This window comes from Nicotiana tabacum, chromosome 5 (genome assembly GCF_000715075.1).
Source record: "Nicotiana tabacum cultivar K326 chromosome 5, ASM71507v2, whole genome shotgun sequence".
Taxonomy (NCBI): Eukaryota; Viridiplantae; Streptophyta; class Magnoliopsida; order Solanales; family Solanaceae; genus Nicotiana; species Nicotiana tabacum.
In genome coordinates this window covers 15,555,034-15,570,495 of record NC_134084.1, presented here as the reverse complement: position 1 = coordinate 15,570,495, position 15,462 = coordinate 15,555,034, and the positions used below count along the sequence as shown (strand labels likewise).

The window sequence follows — 15,462 nt, the reverse complement described above, 5'->3', positions numbered from 1 at the left end:
GGTCCTGAAAGCTTTAAATTAAATCCCATCATCTAGGAGGGTCCTGAAAATTTTAAATTTAATCCCATCATCCAGGAGGGTCCTGAAAATTTTAAAACTAAATCAGACCTGAGCCATGCTCTCATCTTTAAGGATTCTGAACATAATTTCTTGCTCCCTGAACCATGCTTTTTCATGGGAGGTCCCTGTGGATTTAAAAATTTTCTTACCCCTGTTTCAGACAAATAAAATCTTGTTAGTTTAAAAACGTGGTGGTTAGTTTGTGGAATCCTTGCTGAGTGTCTGCTTCCGCCACTGCCATGCTTCATTCTGATTAGCTGCTTCGGGCTAGCAAGAAGTTGTTTGACCTTTTGATTGGAACTGGACCACAAAACCTCTACATGACCTGGATCTCTCACACTCACTTGTTGCATTGTATTTTCATTTTGAAAGTTGTTGAATCCTTGTATTTTCTCAAAATTCAAGATTCACTTGATTGCTTGAACCTCAGTTATCACCATACTGCTTACTCTAAATCAAGTCAATTGTGATGTGCCTGGCTGGACTCCGCTTTGTGCAATTTAGAAGCTGGTAGTAGGCTTTGAAATCCTTTCCTTCTTGTTCAACAAGGGCTAACTCAAAAGAGATCCATAAAGATAGACTCAAAGAGCAGAGTGAAATGATTTTTGACAAAAGGAACAAAGGAAAATTTTGAGCACAGATGACTATATGAAGAAGAATGAGAAAAGAAGACTTATCTGAGGGAAGCAGCCAGCTCGAATGATCATGACATGCATTTCGGATTGATCAGCCTAATCCGTCCAACCAATCATATTTTCAGTTTATGTCCTATCTTTATACTTCAAAACCGGGCTTTCACCGATCCAAATTCTTTGTAAAGTCATGAGCCTCATTCGACTTGTAGTTCCCCAAAGGGTTTTCACCAACAAGTCTCTCTTATTTGTTCATCTCTCAACTCACCATCGCCTTATGGTGCCCGCAAGGGTTTTCACCAATAAGACTCTCTCATTTTAAATTTTCTCTCAGCTAACTATCGCCTTACGGTGCCCGTGAGAGTTTACACCAATAAGACTCTCTCATTTATTCAATTTTCCTTTGTGCCCATGATCAAAGTGTTACCCATGATGTAAATCATACCTCTGTCTCGCTTGACCTGACATCCTCAAAGATTGATCAGAAGGTCTTTCTTTGGATCGTAATGTAGGCTTTTGGACGGGGTTAAAAAGAAAGGGAGGCATAAAGGCTCAAACTAACTTAAGATGTAAAGGGGTCAAGATTACAACTTTTGGAATTAGATCTTTTCAAAACCAAAACTCCTGCCCCAGTTTCTTTGGGTCTGGGAAATTTTAACTTTTATTTTGATGGGACCGAACCGTAAGGCTGCCTACGTATCCTTAAAAGGAATCAGGTCGAACGTAGTTCAAAAGAAAGTTGTTTGTTTTTGTTTCCCTTTTTTTTTCTTTTTCTTTTTTTTTTCTTCCTTTTTTTTCTTTTCCTTCTTTTTTCTCTTTTTTTTTCTTTTTCCATTTCTTTTCTTTTTTCTTATTTTCTCTCATTCATCATCATTTTTCATTCTCTACTTCTACTACTGATTCCAAAAGAGGGGTATGAAAGAAAATAATAAGGCTCAAAAGGGATAACAAAGGATAAAAGTGTTCGGGTAGCAGAACAAAATGCCCTCGTCATTTCAACTTTGAACATGCCAAGTACAAAATACAACTGAAGGTAAGCGGAGAAATCATACATAGTACCTCTTAACTGCATCAGAATTGATTGCCATATCTACACATTTGCCTTCTATGTCTGTTAAATACAAAGCACCATTGGGCAACACTCTTGTCTCGTGGCCCCTGCCAGTTTGGGGCGAACTTGCTTTTAGCTTCATCCTGATGAGGAAGGATGCGTTTCAATACCATCTGGCCCACTTCGAATTTCTGAGGACGCACCTTTTTGTTGTATGCTCTTGCCATTCTCTTCTGATACAATTGACCATGACATACTACAACCAACCTTTTCTCATCAATCAAACTCAACTGCTCTAGCTGGGTTTTGACCCACTCATCATCATCAATTTCAGCTTCTGCAATGATTCGAAGGGATGGAATCTCAACCTCTGTAGGTATAACTGCCTCAGTTCCATATACCAGCAGATAAGGAGTTGCACCTACTGAAGTGCGAACAGTAGTGCGATAACCCAGTAAGGCAAAAGGCAACCTTTCATGCCACTGCCTAGAACCTTGAACCATCTTACGAAGTATCTTCTTTATGTTCTTGTTAGCACCCTCAACAGCTCCATTTGCCTTGGGGCGATACGGAGTGGAGTTCCGATGCATGATCTTGAATTGTTGGCATACCTCTTTCATCAAATGACTGTTAAGATTAGCAGCATTGTTTGTGATGATCACCTTGGGAATTCCAAACTCACATATGATATTTGAATGAATAAAATCCACCACCGCTTTCTTGGTCACAGACTTGAAAGTTACAGCTTCGACCTACTTGGTAAAGTAATCAATGGCCACCAGAATAAACCTATGCCCGTTTGACGCTGCCGGCTCAATTGGTCCAATGACATCCATGCCCCAAGAAACAAAGGGCCAAGGTGCAAACATTGTGTGTAACTTAGATGAGGGAGAATGAATCAAATCACCATGTACCTGGCATTGATGACACTTGCGAACAATATTGATACAATCCCGTTCCATGGTGAGCCAATAATAACCTGCTCGAAGTATCTTCTTTTCCAAGACATACCCGTTCATATGCAGCCCTCAAACTCTAGAATGCACTTCGACCATGATAGTTGAAGCTTCTTTAGCATCTATGCACCTCAGCAGTCCTAAATACGAAGTCCTCTTGTACAAGATTCCTCCACTCAAGAAAAATCCACTAGCCAGACGTCGAATGGTTCTCTTTTGGTCACCTGTAGCATGTACTGGATATACCCCCGACCTGATGTATTCCTTAATATCGTGGAACCAAGGTTCGCCATCGATTTCCTCTTGCACCACATTACAATAAGCATGTTGATCATGAACTTGGATGTGCACGGGGTCGACATAAGCCTTGTCCGGATGATGTAACATTGACGCCAGAGTAGCCAAGGCATCAGCAATCTCATTATAAATCCTAGGAATATGTCTAAATTCAACCAACCTGAATCGTTGACAAAAATCATGCAGACACTGTCGGTACGGTATGAGCTTCAAATCTCGAGTCTCCCATTCTCCTTAAATCTGATGAACCAACAAATCTGAATCTCCCAGAACCAGTATTTCCTGGACTCCCATGTCTACAGCTAACCTCAAACCTAGAATGCATGCTTCGTACTCGGCCATGTTGTTGGTGCAATGAAATCGAAGTTGGGCTATTACAGGGTAGTGTTGCCCTGTTTCAGAGATAAGTACAACCCCTATTCCGACACCCTTCATGTTAGCAGCTCTATCAAAGAAGAGTTTCCAACCTGGCTTTTCATCATGGTCAACCTCGTCAACACACATGACCTCTTCATTAGGAAAATAAGTCTTCAGTGGCTCATATTCATCATCCACCGGATTCTCAGCCAAATGGTCAGCCAAGGCTTGGGCCTTCATCGCGGTCCGAGTCACATAGATGATGTCAAACTCTATAAGTAAAATCTGCCACTTCGCCAGTCTTCCTGTGGGCATAGGCTTCTGAAAGATATACTTTAGAGGATCCATGCGGGAAATGAAGTAGTGTAGGACGACAAATAATGCTTCAACTTTTGTACAACCCAAATCAGGGCGCAACATGTCCTCTCAAGCAGAGTGTACTTAACCTCATAGAGAGTGAACTTCTTACGAGATAATAGATTGCTTGTTCCTTCTTTCCCGTGATGTCATGTTGACCCAATACACAACCAAAAGAATTATCCAAGACTGTCAAATAGAGAAATAAAGGTCTTCTAGGCTCTGGTGGGACCAGCACAGGTGGATTCGACAGGTACCTCTTAATCTTATCAAATGCTTCTTGACATTCGTCAGTCCACTTGACCGCAACATTCTTCTTCAGCAGCTTAAAGATGGGCTCACATGTTGTCGTGAGCTGAGCAATGAACCTACTGATGTAATTTAACCTTCCAAGCAAACTCATCACCTCTGTTTTGCTCTTTGGCGGCGGTAACTCTTGAATGGCTTTGATCTTCGATGGATCTAACTCAATGCCGCATCTACTAACCACGAATCACAGCAGCTTCCCCGACGGGACACCAAATGCACATTTCGCTGGATTGAGCTTGAGGTTATACCTGCAGAGTCTTTAGAAAAACTTCCTCAAATCCTTAACATGGTCAGACTGCTTCTTTGATTTTATTATCACATCATCTACATAAACCTCAATCTCCCTGTGTATCATGTCATGAAATATGGTGGTCATCGCCCTCATGTAAGTTGCCCCAACATTCTTCAAACCAAATGGCATTACCTGATAACAATATGTTCCCCATGGCGTGATGAACGCTATCTTTTCTGCATCTTCCTCATCCATCAAGATCTGGTGATATCCCGCATAACAGTCCACAAAAGACCCAATCTCATGCTTGGCACAATTATCGATCAGAATGTGAATGTTCGGCAATGGAAAATCATTCTTTGAGCTTGCTTTGTTAAGATCACGGTAATCAACACATACCCTGGTCTTACCATCTTTCTTTAGTACTGGCACAACATTGGCTAACCAAGTGGGATATCGAGTGACCCGAATGACCTTTGCAGTAAGCTGCTTTGTGATTTCTTCTTTGATCTTCACACTCATATCAGTCTTGAACTTTCGCAACTTTTGCTTGACAGGAGGGAATGCTGGATCAGTTGGCAATTTATGAACTACCAGATCAGTGCGCAAGCTCGGCATATCGTCATATGACCATGCAAAGACATCTTTGTACTCAAACAATGTTTTGATTATTGTCTCCTTAACTTGCGGCTCTAAATGCACACTTATCTTGGTTTCCCTAACATCATCCTGGTCCCCTAAATTGATTGCTTCAGACTCACTCAAATTAGGCTTTGATTTTTCTTCAAATTGTTTTAGCTCTTTACTGATTTCCTCAAATGCTGCTTCTTCATCATATTCTATTTCATCATCATATTCTACTTCTTGAATTGTTATTTTAGAATTAGATTGGCTTTTAAGACTCGGCTGAAAACTCTTCATGCATGTCATGTCACTATAACCAGCATAAAGAGAACTATACAAAAGAAAAAAGAACAAAATAAAACACTATTAAGAATAACGGAAAACGGAAAATTACATTTCATTGAAAATAAAAGGATAGAAGGGTTTGAACATCAAAATAAGCAAAACTAAAAATCTGGATTACAACCCTGGAATAACCCAGATAACAGAAAGAAAAACAAAGCAAACTACCAAGACTCCTTCCTGGTGGGGAGATGAGTAGCTTCCCAATTGCTAAGCTTCACGTTTGGGCCAACGAGCTGCACATCTGCTTTACTAGAGCCTTCACCAACTTATACCATATTGACTTCTTCGAACAGACTTTAGAACCTCTTGATCAGCTCTTAATCAACATCAACCACAGGTTTTGGGATTGAGGTGGTTGGAGGTTTTTCGGTTCCTGGCTTGAGAAAAGACTTAGAGATGTGTGGGACGGGCTTGGGGAGCGACCATACCTTCTGTTTCAGATTTTTAACCCTTTTCACGTCCTTCTCTATGGGCATGAATCCCAAACCAAATGTACCAGGATTCCTACTGAGGCACACTGGATGCACAATACTCTGCAGAGATGAGCCCAGACCCTTGCCCGGTACAAAACCATTCTTCAACATTTCGATCGCAACCATGACAGACGCGAAGGATAGCTTAGGACCCGGAATGCATTTTCCTTCAGGAATTTTCTCAACAGACACTGTTTCGAAAGTCTGATAAACCCAAAGTCCCTTATCATCTTCAGCTTCGATGAACGGAACAATTGTATCATTATAAGCTGATAAGTCCTCATCACCGTGAACAACTATTTCCTGCCTGTCCCATTCAAACTTCACCATTTGGTGCAGGGAATATAGGACTGCCTTAGCAGCATGTATCCAGGGCCTGCCTAACAATAGATTGTAGGAGATAACCACATCTAACACTTGGAATTCCATAGTAAACTCAACAGGCCCTATCGACAATTCGAGCATTATATCTCCAACAGAATCTTTACCTCCGCATCAAAGCCTCAAACACACACACTGTTCAAGTGGATTCTTTCAGTGCCAATCTTCAGTTTTTGCAGAGTAGACAGGGGACAAATATTCACACTAGAGCCATTATCAACCAAAACCCTTGAGACAACAGAATCTTCACACTTCACTGTGAGATAAAGAGCTCGGTTGTGTTCTGTACCCTCTATAGGAAGTTCATCGTCCGAGAAAGTGATCCTATTTGCTTCAAAGATCTTGCTAGCTATCTTTTCCAAGTGTTTCACTGTGATCTTATCAGGAACGTGTGCCTCATTTAAAATCTTCATCAAGACCTTGCGATGTTCATCTGAATGTATCAACAAAGACAAAAGAGAAATCTGAGCTGGTGTTTTCTTTAACTGCTCCACAATGGAATAATCCTGCACTTTCATCTTTTTCAGGAACTCCTCAGCCTCTTCCTCGGTGACCAATTTCTTTACTGGCATTTGGCTATCCTTGAATGGCTTGGCTTTCCTTAATTCTTCTGGGGTGAAACATCTCCCAGAACGAGTCAATCCTCCAGTTTCATTAACTTCTTCCTCTATTTCTTTTCCTTTGTATGTCACTATCACTTGTTTATAGTTCCACGGAATAGCCTTGACATCCATCACCGGCAGCTGGGTTACTGGTTTAATGATGATAGGGGTAATAGGAGCCCCTTTCACAACTATGACAGGCTTACTTGGAATCCCTGGTACTACCACTTTTGAACTTTCCGGACTTGCCCCGATATCTTTCGACAACCCTTTCATGACCAACACTGGTGGTTTCGAATTGATTGAGCTTGGCTTTTCTGTCATCCCTTCAACTGTCAAGGGCGTTGCTTTGGTAGAGTCTGGAGCTTTAACCAAATTGCTTTCACTAGCCCGAAATGACGGACTTAGAAGACCTTTTGGGCTCCCTATCCTTGTGCACTATTTCAATCATGTGCGTCTCTGCATGGGCTGGCAAAGGGTTTTGATTGATGTTTGGTGCATTTGGGCTTTGGACTACAATTTGGTTTGTATCAATGAGCTCCTGGATTGCCCGTCTCACATGCCAACACTTCTCTATGTCATGCCCTGGAGCATCAGAACAATAGGCGCACCTTAGGGAATAATCGAGGTTCTTTGGAGGGGGATTTGGTATCTTTGACTCAATCGGCCTCAAGACGTCCAACTGCCTTAACCTTTGAAACAGACTAGCATAGGACTCTCCAAGCGGGGTAAAAGTTTGTTTCCGCTGCTGCCTCTCTCTCCTATACTCTGGCCTTGATCGAAAATTTGAACCAATGGGGTTTTGATAGGGTTGTGGGGGTGGATAGGTATTTTGTGGAGCTGGGTAGATATTCTGCGGAGCTGGATCACGCCATTGCGGGTAAGGAGGGGGTTGAGCATATGACTGTGCATGGTGAACAAGGTATTGGGATGGCCTGGCTGAGTATTAGGGGTTTTGCGGGGAAAAGTAATGTTGAGGTGGATTATATGGAGCTTGGGGGTAGGTTTGAGGTCGGGGTCGAGGATGGGTGTATTTTGTGGGGGTGTGGGGGTGGATAGGTATTTTGTGGAGCTGGGTAGATATTCTGCGGAGCTGGAGCACGCCATTGCAGGTAAGGAGGGGGTTGAGCATATAACTGTGCATGGTGAACAAGGTATTGGGATGGCCTGGCTGAGTATTGGGGGTTTTGCGGGGAAAAGTAATGTTGAGGTGGATTATATGGAGCTTGGGGGTAGGTTTGAGGTCGGGGTCTAGGATGGGTGTATTGATGAGGTCAACCCCTATGGCCATGCCATGATCTGGAGACAACCATAGCGACATCTTCCTTCTTCTTCTTGCCTAGAAAACTTCCGGTACCACTCTGGATTGCCTGGGTGGTTGCTTTTATAGCAGAATAGCTCATGATCTTACTCGACTTGAGCCCCTCTTCCACCATTTCTCCCATCTTTACCACATCATTGAAAGACTTACCAATGGCTGAAATCAAGTGGCCATAGTAAGTGGGCTCTAAGGCTTGAAGAAAGTATTTAACCATCTCGTCTTCTTCCATCGGAGGATTAACTCGTGCAGCTTGCTCCCTCCATCGGAACCCATATTCTCTAAAGCTTTCACTGGGATTATTTTCCACCTTGGTCAAATATAGGCGGTCTGGAACAATATCTATATTGTATTGAAAGTGCCGGGCAAAGGCCTGAGCCATATCGTCCCAGGTGTACCACCTGCTGGCGTCCTGGCGGGTGTACCATTCTAAAGCTGCCCCACTCAGACTTTGGCTGAAGTATGCCATCAGTAATTTATCTTTTCTCCCAGTGCCTCTCATTTTACTGCAATAACCTCTCAGATGAGCTACAGGATCCCCATGTCCGTCATACAAGTCAAACTTGGGCGTCTTAAACTCGGTAGGCAATTGGACATCGGGGAACAAACACAAATCCTTATAGGCCACACTCACTTGGTTTCCCAACCCTTGCATATTTCTCAATGATTGCTCCAGACTCTGTACCTTCCTAAACATCTCTTCTTGCTCTGTGTTCTTGGGTGGTTTGTTAGTTTCAACACGAGGCTCAAATTGGGGAGTGTAAGAATAAGGATCTGGGACTTTGAATGTGGGCTCCGGTGCATAGTAGTGGGCATCTGTAGCGGGGAATGCAGGCTCACTAGAGGATCGGTGGAGGGTAGCTTGTGGAGGGGGACAAAAATAGGAGCAGATGTCGGAGCAGGTATGATGTTGTTTTGGCTGGCGGAGCATGAACAGTTTGGTCTGAAGTGCCGGGATAGTTGTGGTAAGGGGTAAAGCCAGGTGCGTGTTGTGGGGAAAGATCAATGGTATTGGGCATCTAGGATTGAGAGAGTGGTGGAATGGAAGCAGGGTTTTCTGTGTAGTTGGTAGGGAACGATGGTGGAGGGTGTCCCTTAATCCAGGCTTGATACATTTCTGCCATCTGATGCCTCAACCTCCGGACCTCCTCTTGCAGTTCCGATTCTGGCTCAACAATCTCCCTTGGTGGGTCTACAACTCCGGTGTCTGATTCCCTGCTAGCCATGACTGTTTGACGCTTTGATCGGGTGTTGTATGGATGACTTGCTAGGATGCCAACAAACTAACCACCTTCCTGAAACTTAATAGAGATAACAGAGGACAATAACACAAAACCACCATGTTAGCGTTAGAGCATTTATCAAATAATAATATCACATTACATGCAATGCACCTAACAATGATTAACGGTTCTAAAATGGCTTTGAGGGTCGCAGGGTCATATGGCATCATCCCAATTTGCTCATTTTGATATTTTCTTCTCTTTCTTTTCCAACACCTCTTATCACTCTTTTCTTTTTCTTTCTCTTTTATTTTGAGCCAAAAATGATTTGATCGAACCCGATGTAGGTTGCCTATGTATCATGTCCCTCATGAATCAGACCAAGCGTAGTTCTGGAGAATGGTGGAAAATAAACTGAAAACAAAATATTTTTTGGATTTTTCATTTATAACTTTTCGATATTAAAATGCTAAAGGAAATACGATAATGAAAGACATGACAGACTCAACTACACTACGACAGACTCTGACACTACCTAACGGATTCAGTACTTCTAGACAAGACACGAAAGTAAAAGACAACATACGACAATCTCCAAACACCTAAATAGAATGACTCCTCAAGCTACTCCTGAATGCGACGGTCCTAGCTGGGATGATCCTGGGTTATCCGTCATGCTCAAACTCTGTAACATGCCTTGTAAAGAAACACCGATGCTGGGAATAAAGGCCCTGGCGTATGCCCCCGCATCCTGAAGGCTGACCCTAAACAAATACTGGCCATGCTGCTCCACGTTTGCTGCCAATCCCGCTAATTGAGACTTTATCAACTCAAGCTTATCCCAGGGATCTTGGTCTGATGCCTCCTCAAAAGCATCCGTCTGAACTGCCCGACCCCTAAATTGTGCTGGCAATGGGGTGTTGACCCCTGGCGGGATGGACTGTAACCAAATCAAGTACTCCTGAGTACACTCGGGCCTGCCGACGTCCTCTACTAATGTATTTTTCTTCATCCTCTTTGCATTGTTCCAGTATTGCACATACTTGATTTCATCAGCCGCCTTTTTGCTAAAATTTATGATGTGGCTCCGAAGATTCAAAGTTGGAGGCTCCTCTTATCTTCTGCCCAATTGCCGCATTACCCTATCGGGAGTGTACGGTCTGACACACTTGAGTCCTATCAGCATCAGGAAAGGCTGCATGAGGCACCCTACCAAGATATCATCCAAAGGTAGCCAAAGGTAAGCCCACAAAACATTCCCATTTGTCCTTAAACCGAGGAACTCAATCCAATCCGTGACGCCTACTAGGTACGTAAACTTAGGAGATTTCATCCTACGTTCGATGCATACCACCCGATCCCTCAAGGCACGGTCGATGGGACAAAGTAAGGAAGCAGTGTGCAAATGCTCCATCATCCACAGCTGTAGCAAAAGGTTACTTCCCTCAAAATATCTGACACCTCCCCTAACCTCACTCAAGGCTCGGTACAACTCTGCTAAGATCATCGACACAACGGTAACAGTTTTGCGTTGCTTCTAATGAAATAATGCCATTACCACTGACTGCAGACGAGTGCTAATGTGCCTCTCATCTAATGGAAAAACCAATAATCCCAACAAAGCAAGGCTGAAAGCTTCGAGGCGACGTCTTTGCCACTTTGCCTTGGTTGTGCAGAACTCATCCCAAAAGACGTCAAAACTATCCTGTGGTCCAAATCTAGCAAACAAATAATCCAAGGATATCCAGGACTGCTCGAGACATTTCAAATGCTTATTATCTTTCAGGCCCAGGTCGCTGAGGAATCTTGTCCTAGAGTGGTCTCGGGGAAGTATCATGTCCTTGCTTATATAGCTTAAACGAGTGAGACCAGACATTTCCGTCAAGGTAGGAGTCATCTCACACTCTCCAAATCTGAAAACCAAATTTTGCGGATCCCAATAAGTCAGCATCGCCTCCACTAAGTCTGGACGGGGTGTGATATCAAGAAGGGAAGTTAGGGTGCCTAATTTCTGCATTAACTCATACTGCTCTAACGATGAAAACATTTTCCACCACTTGATCAACTTTCTCGGAATCTTTACTACCATCGGCACTTTGGATCGAATCAGCGGGTCCATACCTGAATGAAGCAAACATGGTTAGCGACTCGGGACACTACGTGACCCCACCACATTTCCTAGTGGACAAATGCAAGACACAACTCGGCTATATTTGCAAAATGGCCTAAGTGGCTATTTGCACAAACTTGAGAAAGTTGACCCATAATGCATGAGAAATACTCCATTTAAAGCTTACATGACTCTAATATCCCGACAATCATTGTCTTAAAAATTACTTTGCGGAAATGGACCCTTTTTTGCAAAAATGGCCGATGTGGCCAAATGTGGCTAGAGACGCAAACACGACATGGACGGACACCGAGTTATAAACTCAAGATCATAAGATATGGTTAATTGAACCACTTTTGCGAAAATGGTCCCATTTTGCAATAATGGCCGATGTGGCCAAAAGTGGCTAGGCATGCAAGATTTGGCTAAGACCCCGCGAAACCAAGAACCTAAGACTAACTAGGAAGACCGGACCCTATATGAGCTGCCTACGTATCCCGCCCCGAGAGACGAGAATCAGGTATGCGTAGTTCGGGAAGATTAGACATGGGAGAAAGCCTTTTTTTTTAAAACAAATGCAACTAATTTGGAACAATTATATTTTTTGTCTTTTTGAAAAATGATGGAAAAATATAAAATCTTTTTGGATTTTCCTTTTTTTTTGAATTTTTGAAAAATGATAGAAAATGTAAAAAAAAAATTTGAATTTTCTATTTTCATTTTTTTTGTCTTTTCTTGAAAAAGTCGTGAAAGAAAAATATTACTCAGCCCTGCTTGTTTCATTCTTCACCCTTATTTCCCAAACATCGGTCCGCCAAATGACCTTTTTACCCTCAAAGATGCAACATGTATCACACAGGGATGATTAAATGTCATTTTGGGCCACAGGCCCATTTTGACAAAATTTGGACAGGCTTCCTACAAAGGAACACGGTACCTGGGACCAAGCCCTACTAGGTCTAAATGACATGATGCAAATAAAAATGACCTAAAGGCTGACCTAAGTTTGGGGTTCACTAACAAGGCAATTCGGGGGAGCGTATGGTCGATGGTGGCTGCTCAAGCTTTCCACCCACTCCATACGTCTGACGACCCCCCTCCTAAATCAAGGGTGACTCAACAAAGAGTTCATGCACGCGACGCGTGCTCCGAGACTTGTTGCAGAAAGAATTGACTGGGTAATGCATATGATGACAGTTTATAAAGCAGTAACACATAAAGGAAAAACTGTAAACAAATAAGCAACTAGCAAATAATAAAATGACATAAACAAAATAAAAATTAAATAAAGCAAACAAAACACATAAAAACCTCAACCGAATATCCTAAAAAGCCAACAAGATCAAGTACTACCTCGAACCTGCAAGTCCCTAGCAGAGTCGCCAGAGATGTCACACCCCTTTTTTACAAACCTCACTAATCCTCTTAAATAGAATAAAAAGATGCAGTAAAGCTCGAAAAGAATTTTCAATTAGAAAGTGATAAAATTGTGTTCAAAAGGAAATAACTCAGTGTCGCCACCTGACTTTGATTTCGGTGTGCCAGGTCACCGATTTTCTTTTAAAATAACTTTTCCTTTTAAAACATTTCAGACTCTAAAACTAAGTCTACACCAGAGATTCGGGTAAGGGGGTTTATTTGACTCGGGGAGAAGGTGTTAGGCACTCCCCAAGTCCCGTAACTAGTACGGTTGCATACTCGATCAAGTTGGCTTCTAAAATATTCGAATTGAGGCGAAAAACACAGAAAAAGAAAAATAAACACACAAGAGGCTCGAGGTCGTCCCCACCTAGATTAAACAAAACAAGAAAATAATAATAGCCTATACTATGTTCACTCTACCATGTTTGTCACGACCTTCAATTACATTCACTTAGGGGCATACCCCTGATAAAAGAATACAAATATATATATATACAAACTCTACGGGGCATTCCCCCGATGAATTAACTAAAGGAACGACCTCTCGCCTTAAAACTAACAAAATCCTAAGGCTTGCCTACCCGAGTGTGGTCGGCCTAAAGTATACTCCTAACGGGTTTAAACAATACAAAGCAAAATGAAGTAACAAACAAAAATAATGCGACAGTAAAAATAAAATGTAGTGCTTTATAGCCAAACCCAAGCCATATATGAATTTGATTGATCCATGTTTATCTAATATTCAAGTTCTTTTAAGTTTACCGAATCCCAACTCCCATGTCCCATTTGAAGCAAATTAAACCAAACAATTATGGCACCTAAATTCACGTGTTTCATTAAGAATATAAAAAGATAAAAGTTTCAGCAGTCCAAATATAAGAAGGCGAAGAGTGAATCAAATTGTAACAGGAGCCACTTAAAATAGTTATCCTTGTCTTCCAATTATAGTTCCATGAATTGATTTCAAACCAAGAATCTCCAACCAACCAAATGAATCGAAAACCAACATTTGAAATTGTTTACTTCTGCCAAATACTTAATTAGAGTAATAAAGTAGGACAATGAATATGAAACTTTGACTCCGTTTCTTCTAAATCCAAACACAACGTCACACTATTGATTTGCAGTTCAAATTAATTGGACTACATTAAGGGAAGAAGTCAATAACGAACAGAACCAATTGAGCAAAGAAGACATGCCAATTACTGTAATTTTCGACCAAGAACATTTGAGTTTAAGCACGCATAACACAAGAAGCATATATAACATATAGTCAGGCTAAGACTCAAACACATCAATTAATATATTCAGTGCGATTAAAAATTCACAAGCATATGAGGTTTCCAAAATAAGAGAGAAGGAAGTCAAGAAATGAACCTGAGATGTGCTCTTTTTTTTTATAAAAAAAACGAGTAAGATTAGTGAGTACAAAGACACGCTCGGCCTGACTGTGTGCGCAATCCGGCGATGAAATTGGATCGAAAAAAACAAGCTATGAAATTAGGGACAATAATCGCGACCCTTCAACCTCGAACGACACACGAGAGCTCGAATTCGAATACTACCAAAACTCCATTCCTCAGGCAAAGTCCATTTTTTTTTGACTATTGAGTTGGATTTGTGGCTGTTTGAGCGGCTCAGTCTTGGAGGTTAAGGGGGTCGCTAGAATTTTTGGGATGGAGAAGCAGCGACAATGGGAATGGGGCTGGGGCTAGCCGCTGGTCCCTTTTTTCAAGACTAGGAGTTAAAAACCTCCCCTAGGGTTTCTATAATTGGGTATTTTATATGAAGGTGGGAAGGGATGATGGCCATTGGATTAGAAGGAAATAGATGGCTAGGATTAAATCTTGCACATAAATGGGCTGATGGGTTGGGAAGAATGGGCTAAGAATAATTGGGTTTAAGCTAAAAGAAATGGACTCACACCTTTGAGCCTACAAATTTTCTTGTTGGACAAAGACAAACTCAAAAATCCTACCAAAATATTAATTAAACTTAGTTAAGTAAATAAACAAAATTTTAAAAGGAAACTACTTTTTTGTATTATTAAATATTATAACAATAAAGTAAAAAGTAAAGAAAATGGGCTAAAGTCATGATAAAATTAAGATACCATGAATAAAAATATACTAATTGATCTTAAACTAAAGATAAGAATATAGAAAAGCGATAAACACGATAAATAAAACTATTTTATTATCTTTTTTATGACTAAAAATAAAAAGATTAAAATTATATTAAAATAAAGTCAAGTAAATATTTTAAAAATATTAAAATACCAAAACTAACTTTAAAATTTGCGCGGGTCAAAAATTACGTGTTTACAGCTGCCCCTCTTTGCTTGAAAACATGAAGAGTTTTCGGAGCAAAGAACAATAAGCAACGTAATTTATTTATGACCCGATGCTTATTCAAAAGAAAATAAAGGTGGCTAAAAAGATTGTGACCGAGCCCTGGTATCTGAGCTGCCTACATATCCTTGGCTATAAAGGAATCAGGCCACGTGTAGTTCAGAAGTGAATGAGGTGATGAAGATACTGAGGTGGAGAGTCGAGTGAAGTGCCGTCGAGGTTCTGGTCCGCGGTTCCTGCCATTACATCAAAAATAAAAGAAAAAATTACAGCAAAGTGAAAGAAAAATACAAGATCCTATCTACTTCTTGTATTGAATCTTCTTTGAATCTCTATTTGATCTTCAACATGAGACTGAAAAG

The 15,462-nt window shown here is 41.4% G+C and overlaps 1 protein-coding gene across 1 annotated transcript; it reads right to left on the bottom strand.

Annotated features, from left to right (window-relative positions):
- Nucleotides 1–4,688: 4,688 nt before the first annotated feature.
- Nucleotides 4,689–15,462, bottom strand: LOC142181103 (uncharacterized). The gene is made up of 2 exons (XM_075253353.1): nucleotides 14,127–15,462; nucleotides 4,689–11,338 (listed from the first exon to the last, which is right to left on the bottom strand). The coding sequence occupies exon 2, from the start codon at nucleotides 6,998–7,000 to the stop codon at nucleotides 6,197–6,199; it is 804 nt and encodes a 267-aa protein (XP_075109454.1). The 5' UTR covers nucleotides 7,001–11,338; nucleotides 14,127–15,462; the 3' UTR covers nucleotides 4,689–6,196.